General features: G+C 37.4%; 1 protein-coding gene and 1 non-coding gene across 2 annotated transcripts; one reads left to right on the top strand and one right to left on the bottom strand.

Annotated features, from left to right (window-relative positions):
* Window positions 1-658: 658 nt before the first annotated feature.
* On the top strand, window positions 659-8256 carry LOC102579123 (plant UBX domain-containing protein 10-like). The gene is made up of 4 exons (XM_006352169.2): window positions 659-1607; window positions 6640-6810; window positions 6909-7112; window positions 7777-8256. Exons 1-4 carry the CDS (start codon window positions 822-824, stop codon window positions 8014-8016), a joined length of 1401 nt encoding a protein of 466 aa, XP_006352231.1. The 5' UTR covers window positions 659-821; the 3' UTR covers window positions 8017-8256.
* A 170-nt stretch (window positions 8257-8426) lies between these two features.
* On the bottom strand, window positions 8427-8500 carry TRNAV-AAC (transfer RNA valine (anticodon AAC)). Its single transcript has one exon. It is a non-coding gene; the product is annotated as a tRNA-Val (tRNA).
* Between the last annotated feature and the right edge of the window lie 149 nt (window positions 8501-8649).

The raw sequence follows: 8649 nt of genomic DNA, 5'->3' as shown, positions 1-8649 counted from the left end.
TTCATTTATTGAAAATTTGACTTCAAGAGAACATAAAAAATAAGGATAAAATAGTAAACTAGCCTAATTTGTTAAAGGGCGTGAAACCTAAAATGACGACAACTAAATAGGAACGAAGGGAGTAATTAGATCACAAGTTTACACAAACTCCCTTCATTCTAAGATTTTGTATCTAGTCAAACACCATAATTTAATTATGACGATAAATACTCCATCTATTCCTATTTATATGTCGTCCTTACTAAAAATAGATGATTCTTGATATTTTTGTCATTTCACAGAAGCAATATAGAAATGACATTATTCTTCCTATTTTATCCATCAGAGTTGTTAGCTTTGAAAGTATGAATTTGACCTACATAGGAAACTAAATGATTAATACATGTTCATTGGTCAATTTAATTAATCAAAATAAATTAATTTATGTTCATTTATTAAAAACTTGATTTCAAGAGATCACTAAATAAGGGTATAATGACAAACTTAACTAGTTTCTTAAGGAACGTGAAGTCTAAAATGATAACATATAAATAGGAACGAAGGACACGAATTGCGATAAGATGATGTTCTTATAGAAAATCAAACGACGTCATATTACGCATGATTGGCCTCTTATCTTTACGTCTGAAAAACACAGGGAGTGGCAAATTTGTTATTCTCAAGAAAGGTCAGGGGTATTTCTGTATATAAATGAATCATTTTCATCGTTCTCAATTTCACTTTCTCCTGGATATTTCATCGAACAGGTAGTAGTCAAAACCCTATACTTCTTCAGAAATTGTTAGCATAATCGGAAGAATTTCGAGTAGGAGAGATCAGAAATGGGCGATGTAGCTGATAAAGTAGCTTATTTTCAAGCGATTACTGGACTCGATGATCCCGATTTGTGTGCGGAGATTCTCACCGCACATAATTGGGATCTCGAATTAGCGCTATCAAATTTCACTTCCAATCCTCGTGCTGCTGATGATGCAAATGCATCTGAAGCTACTACTTCTAGCACGAATCCTGAACAAGTAGAAACCGGACTTGTTGTTGGTGCTGCCGGTGGACCGCCGGGGCTTGCTTGGAAGATTGTTACGTTGCCGTTTTCAATTATTTCAGGTAGTTTAGGGTTAGTTTCAGGTGCGGTTGGATTTGGCGTGTGGGCGGTTAGTGGTGTTCTGTCGTATGGGTTAGGTATGATTGGGCTGAATTCGGGACGGAATGGTGAGTCGTCGTCGTCGTCGACACGTTTGTTGTCGGTATCTGCAGCGGTATCAGAAGCTATGGATTTTGTTGCGTGTTTCGAGAGGGATTTTGGTAGTATAAGGCCGAATTTTGTTGCTGAAGGTTTTATGGATGCATTGCAGAGGTCTAGGAATGAGTATAAGTTACTGTTTGTTTATTTGCATTCGCCGGATCATCCGGATACGCCTGTGTTTTGTGAGAGGACGCTATGTAATGAGGATTTGGTGGCGTTTATTAATGAGAACTTTGTTGCTTGGGGTGGGAGTATTAGAGCTAGTGAAGGTTTCAAGATGAGTAATAGCTTGAAGGCGTCAAGGTTTCCCTTTTGTGCTGTTGTAATGGCTGCAACAAACCAGAGGATTGCTCTGCTTCAGCAGGTATGACACTTTATTGCCATTAGTCCTACTTAGCCTTGGAAATTTCCGTGAAATTATTTGGTTTGATACTGCAGTTATATTATTGACTTGCTTACTGAAAAATGCTCAAACGTTTTAAAAAAAACGCTTTATGACGAAACAACCTCTCTACCCTGCAAATGTAGGTAAGGTATGCTTACACCCTACCCTCCCAGAGCCCACTTGTAAATTTTTTCCCCTTTAATAATTTTTGGACTTTATGGATGACCACAAGTAACAATTTTATATTGTAAACCAGTATTTAGGTAGCACTGAAAACCCCTCTACAAAATTAAACTATGAAGACTAAGAAGCTAAGAAAATCGTAGCATGAGTCAAGGACTTCTAGATTGATTCTGCATTTACAGAGGCATTCTTTACACACCAAAAACATAGTAGCAAAATACAGTCTTGCTTGATGTTCTATAGAGTTCTACTTCTATCCTTTCCAAATATTCCACCATATGCAGCTGGAATGATCCTCCATTAGCTTCTATTCCTTGCCCCGATCCCAGCGTCCTCCCAGATAGAAAGAGTGTCATCATTCTTGCTAGGCATTGTCCAAGATATGCCTCTGAGATGGATAAAAATCTTCTACAGCGGATCAGTAGTTCTGCAGGGTAAAAATAGATGTCCTACTGTCTCAGCTGCTTCCCCACATAAGCAGCAATTTGAAACTAAGATAATACTTCTCTTTTTCAAGTTTTCATGTGTCAAAACAGCCTCTTTGGCTGTCAGCTATGTAAAGCATGCAACCTTAAGAGGTATCTTAACTTTCCAAATTTGTCTCCAAAGGCACTTGGAGGTCTGGGGCTCAGTCATGTTCATGATCTTATAGCCTGAAGTCACGTTGTATTGCCCCTTATTATGTCCAGTCCACCACAAGAAGTCCACCTCCTCCTTCATCCCTTGGAAAGATTACAAATGCTTATAAAGATGAACTAGTCTAGGTATTTCCCAGTCATTCAGCATTCTTCTGAGAATCAACTCCCAGTCTTGAGATGACCACATTTCAGCCACTGTTTTGTTCTGATGTTGTGCTAGAGCAAACATTTCAGGAAATAGCTCATCCAAATTTCTGTTTCCCAACCACCTATCCTTCCAAAAAATTGTTTTGTTTTCCATTATATACTTTGATAACACAGGGGCTCTTTAAAAAAGGCCATCATGCTCTGATTGAGCTCTAAACAGTTACACCATATGAGTCATTGACCTCCTTGGTTGCCCAAAAGTCCAGCTCCCCATACTTCAATTTGATCACATTTTCCCCATAAAGAATGTGATTCCTGGGCATACCCAGTGTTTTGGAAGGCGTAACTAATAGATACTAATAATAATGTAATATAGAAATTAGAATATAATAAATCTTCTTCTCACATGCTCAAACACACTCCAATTTTGCTCACATCCGAATGAGCTACAAGTTAGACTTAATACTTTCATGGCAAACTAGTTTGACTACCAAATAGCGGCCACCAATTCAACTATAGAAAAATAAATTTAAAGGTTAATAAGTATAAATGAGTAAATTACCGAAGAAAGCTATAAAGACAACTAAACCAAGTCACTTTACCCGGTGACCTTTTGTCTCTGGTTCTAATAGCCTGAACGCAACCAAACATCCCATCTGCTATTTTGTACTTAGGAAGCTCAATGACTAGTACATCTTGTGTTGCTTCAGCATGGACCATCTTCTCAACACATTTATGGTAATCCATCCACACTTCTTAATCTAAAGTGTCATTTTCATTGGTAGTATAAAACAATCTCGGGTTCAAAATATGGCTTGCTACATGCAAAGGCCGATGGAATAAGTTGCTTAGACTTCACTCTATTTTTAGAATTTTGTATTATTTTTAGCCGAATTCCTATCTCTTGCACACATATCCGTATCCCAGAATCTTTAGATTTAGATCATGAAGGATCCAACCTCTAAATCCACACCCAAAATGGACACCCGCACTCGAGTTCGAGCAAGCTAATCACAACATTGCCTTCATTTTTGAATGAACAATCTTATATCCTTTTGGTTAAGTATGCTCAATGACCTGAAATTATTTGGTACTTGTATCAAAATAAGTTGCATAACCCTAAACAACCTCCTATTGAAGTAATATAATAGTAAAGGTGGAATGCTAGAGTATATAATGTTCATTTAAAAGGTACAATAAGTAAGTTTACAAGTCACATGGTTGTATAAAGGAATGCGATTAAGGTGAGAATAGGAGAATGCAAGTAATTTATTCACAGTGAATTTGAAAACCTGCATGCTTTTTGATGCTTACATATTTTCTCATAATGATTAAGTGTGGACTTAATGTTTGAAATGGTATGGTCAATTTGGTAAACAATATTTTTCTCCCCATTTCTTGTGTTTCCTGTAGTTTGTTTACCTTGTTTCCTTGTAGTTTGTTTACCTTTTTAAAGAATTATGATTTATACCCACAAGTTCTATAAGACTAAAAATATTCACAAGTCTGTAATATCATTTTATAATGAATATGTTTCGTGAAATGCCATGTCAACGAGCACAATTAATATGAATCTGAAAAAAGAGGAAGAAAATAACAGGAAAATACCATTGATCTATATACGAAAAACTACTATTACCACTTGTAATTGAAAGTGACTTCAGAGAGCAAGCTCGGATAAAAACTGTATAAAATATGTAAATAACTGTATAAATTTTTTACAATGAACTAGGTCGGAAATTCAGTCCAAAATTATAAATGATGGGTGTTCATATAAAATATAAAAGTATGGGGTAATTTTCAAGCTTTTAAAAGTTTCCAAATAATAGAATTTGGCCCAAATACTAGTTTTTTCTAGTATTTGTGAATTTGGATTGTTTGCCAAAAATATTTGCCAAATAATGGCAAGTTGTATGGCCAAACAATATTTGCCAAGTTTTTTTCCAAATATTTTTGAGAATATCTGTGGCTAAACGAGTCCGAAGACCGAAGAATCAGCATGCTAGGCAAAACATCACACTGTTTTTCTTTTGATAAGGAGCAAACATCACACACTTGTAAAACATATTCTCGGTTTGTTGACATTTTCAAAAAAATATTCTCGGTTTGTTACTAGAGGCAATTGCGATTAATTTGATAAAAGATGTCCATCCACTATACAATATTTATATCTTTCAATTAATTGAAATTGCTTCTATTAGTGTCTTTCCTTCCGTCTTCTTCTGCCCCAAGAGTATCCACTCTTTCTGAAAGGTTAGTTTGGCCATTGTTATGTGCCCTAAAAAGTTATTGGATTCCATTTCAGTTCTCCTGAATATGGTTAGCAAACATTTCAACCTTAAGGGGTTGTTTGGTTAAAAGAAAAGTTAGATAGGGATTAGTTTCACTGGGACTAGTAATGCAGGATTAGTTAATAGTTTTGTAGGGATCAGTTGTGCATGAATTGTTAAAAGTGACCTCATTGTTTATTGGAAAGTTGTGCATGTCATATTCCTCATTGCTGAGGTATTTTTTATTTTTTTTTGAAACGGGTAATGTTGTATTCCTCAGCATATAATGCTGGAGAGTGGAGACCTAAGTTGTGCGGACTCTTCACTTTTGATACCGCACCCGTGTCAGATTCTCCAAAAATACACTACTTTTGATGAATCCGACACGCACCCCTTGACATTTTAGAAGAGTCCGAGCAACATAGCTGGAGGACCTTCAAAAGGGGACAAAACAAACAAAAAAAGAGAGAAAGGGAGAAACTACTTACAGAGAGCCTAACAGATCTACAAGCTCTAATTCCTCTATGTTTGTTTGTTTACACCAAAAAAATAAAGATACAATACAATGCCATTTAACTCTATGAATGGAATTGGACTTATCTTCAAACGTCTGCTATTTCTCTCTCTCCACACAGTCCACCAGATGCAATGTGGAATGATTTTCCACCATCTCTTCTGGCTCTTGCTTCCACCTCTCCTAATCCAGCAGCTGAGTAGATCTGCAGTGTGCTCAGGCATGGTCCATTTTGTGTCTGTAAGGGTAAGAAATAAATTCCATAACTGAGCAGTGAATTTGCATTTGCAGTGCCAGAAAAGATGACTATTTGTCTCATCTACTTCCCCACAAAGTTGACATGTAGATACTACAATTCTCCTCTTTTCTTCAAAACCTCTCGTGTCAAGCAAGCTTTTCTAACAACCAACCATGTGAAACATTTTATTTTTGTTGGTGCAATGTTTTTCCAGACATTTTCCCATAAACCTTGATGTTTTCTGTTTTGTTGTGTATAGCCTATGAAAAGGAGTCTGCCCATTATGGTAAATAATAATAGACAGACCAAAGATTATGCTGCTGCTCTAAGATTCCTCATTGATGGATTTTCTGTACAAGTTCATTGAGCAAAATGTATATTCTCATGATATTAGCTGTTTTTCATTCATGCCCTTAAGCATGTTTGTGTTCCTTTTTCTGTAGGTTGAGTATTATAATCCTGTGTAAGCAAGTGAATGTTCTAGTCTGGAATATAATTGTTTTCTTGGGATCGAATGGCTGGCTGCCTTGTTCTCTGTCAATTGGAAAGAGTTCACGATGCTAAAAAAGGGGGGGGGGGTTATCTTTTCTGCCTCTCCCCTTTCACTGTTACTTCGAAAAAGATTACATGATTTAGCACTTTGTAACTGTTGACTCATGTTTGCGTGTATTTCACTAATCTATTCTATGTGCGAGTGCATATGCTTCCTTGTTTTGTGTTTGTTCCACTTTTTGCCCTTTTGCTAGCTAGCTACAGAATGCTATTAGGCTTGTGGCCTGATGTGTTAAAAACCAATTGATGCTATATTTGCCACATAAGAGTCACACACAAAAAGGTAAAGAGTCCCACACAAAAAGAAAAGGGCAACCTAGATCTGTCATACTATAGTTGGTACTACTATTTTCTGAAGGAAGCACACTTGTCTCAATGATTTGTGTATGTAGAAAAATGAACTTGCTTCATTGAATCTTCTACTAGCCCGTTAACTTGTGTACTTATTTTGGTGAACAACACTCTGTAGGCGGAAGGGCCAAAATCTCCCGAAGAAATGCTTACAGTACTGCAAAGAGTGATCGAGGAAAGTGCCCCTGTGCTTGTCACAGCCAGGGTTGAGGCAGAAGAAAGAAGAAACAATATACGTTTGAGGGAGGAGCAAGATGCTGCTTATCGTGCTGCACTAGAAGCTGATCAAGTAAGTGCTTTTAGGTTCCAAATATGCCTTTCCTCTCTTCAAGTTACTTTGTGAAGGGGAAAAAGCTTTACATTGATCAACTGTTTGCCCTTAACTAGGCTAGAGAGTGCCAGAGGATAGAAGAGCAAGAGAGGCTGGAGAGGGAAGCTGCTGAAGCTGAAAGGAAAAGAAAGGAGGAAGAAGAGGCCCGGGAAAGAGCAGCACATGAAGCTGCTGAAAGAGAAGCTGCATTAGTTAAAATACGCCAGGAGAAACTATTGTCATTGGGCCCTGAACCTGAGAAGGGTCCTGATGTTACCCAGGTAATCATGTTTCTCTTGGTTTTCATTGTACCAAAAAAATAGTCATTATTACAGATTTTGGTGAAGAAGGGGATCCTTGCAGCATTAGTAAAGCTGTATCTATTTGACCTATAGGTCATGGGTTTGAGCCGTGGAAGCAGCCACTAATGTTTGCATTAGGGTAGGTTGTCTATATTACACCCCTTGGGGTGCGACCCTTTCCCGTACCTTGCTTAAGCAGGATGCTTTGTGCACCGGGCTGCCTTTTTTTCACAAATTTTGGTGAAAGACGTGGTTTTCCGGTAAGATTGAAACATAACTGCTCAAGCCTGATCTTATTTCTTGATGCTCCGCTGTTGCTTACCAATATCTCGTTTCATTCTATTGGATGTTCTAGCTCCAAAGAACAGATTCATGGAGCTAGAGTGTTTTCTATGGAGTCTCGTTGATTTCAGGTGTTGAGTGATTTGATTTGCAAAGATTTTGAATAGAAAAGATTATAGTGCTTAAGGTTGGAAAGTATGTAGAACTGGCTTAAGGTTGAGCAGAAAGTTCATGTTAAATGCATATAACTCGAGGGAGGGAGGGGGGACAAAGTGCAAAACTGAAACTGAATCCCTCAGTGAACAGAAAGGTGTTCATACTGTTGTCTTAACTAATTTGTTGTTTAATTTGGATCATTCAGGTTTTGGTACGGTTTCCTACTGGAGAACGCAAGGAGAGGAGATTTCATTGTACTACAACATTACAATCCTTGTATGACTATGTCAATTCTCTAGGATGCCTAGCGGTTGACAACTACAGTCTTGTATCCAACTTCCCTCGCACTGCATATGGCGCAGAGAAGCTCAGTTTGTCCCTGAAAGATGCTGGATTACATCCTCAGGCCAGCCTTTTTATCGAGTTGAGCTCAAGAGAACTTTAGAAGTCATGCACTAGAAAATTTTCCTGCTATAATGTTTGTAACTCATCAGAGTAGTTAGCAATAGAATTCAATAGAAAAATTGTTCCCTATACTGTTCTATTGTTTCTGTGACAACAAATAAATAAGCGAATGGGATTATACTTGTGGTAGCACATTCAGTACACAATTGTAAAGAAACTTGTTTTTCCTGTATTTTTGGGTCAAGAAGGCAGAGCCAACAGTAATGTCTGCTTGTGAATTTCTTCATGCCTTTACTAACTTGGGTTCTTTGGTGTTTCAACATTATAGAAGCATTAAACCAATTGCCTAATCTGTCTTATATACTATGCAAAGATGACAAAAAAAGGAGGAGAGATAAATAGTTATAACGTAATGTAAAGACCACGTGGGCAAAAAAGCAAGCAAAAGAATGGCTTCGCCCGGACTCGAACCGGAGACCTTCAGTGTGTTAGACTGACGTGATAACCAACTACACCACGAAACCCTTGTTAAACTCAAATTTGACGACTTCTACTAATATCCTTTTGTTAGTAATATTATGAGTTGTGACTTCCAAAATCAGATGAGTTTTTTAATGATGTGGCAGAATATCATTTTTCACTTTGTTTATCTGATTGAACAAGTTCAACTTGA

Source organism: Solanum tuberosum, unplaced genomic scaffold, assembly GCF_000226075.1.
Source record: "Solanum tuberosum cultivar DM 1-3 516 R44 unplaced genomic scaffold, SolTub_3.0 scf00147, whole genome shotgun sequence".
Lineage (NCBI taxonomy): Eukaryota > Viridiplantae > Streptophyta > Magnoliopsida > Solanales > Solanaceae > Solanum > Solanum tuberosum.
Note: the sequence above shows the minus strand (reverse complement) of the source record. Positions and strands in the feature narration are given on the sequence as shown.

Bases quoted from the DNA above. Each gene is read 5' to 3' on its own strand.
- LOC102579123 (XM_006352169.2), top strand. From the start codon at position 822: ATGGGCGATGTAGCTGATAAAGTAGCTTATTTTCAAGCGATTACTGGA. The intron at 1,608-6,639 runs GTATGACACTTT...AACACTCTGTAG, and splicing joins GGATTGCTCTGCTTCAGCAG to GCGGAAGGGCCAAAATCTCC. The intron at 7,113-7,776 runs GTAATCATGTTT...TGGATCATTCAG, and splicing joins AGGGTCCTGATGTTACCCAG to GTTTTGGTACGGTTTCCTAC.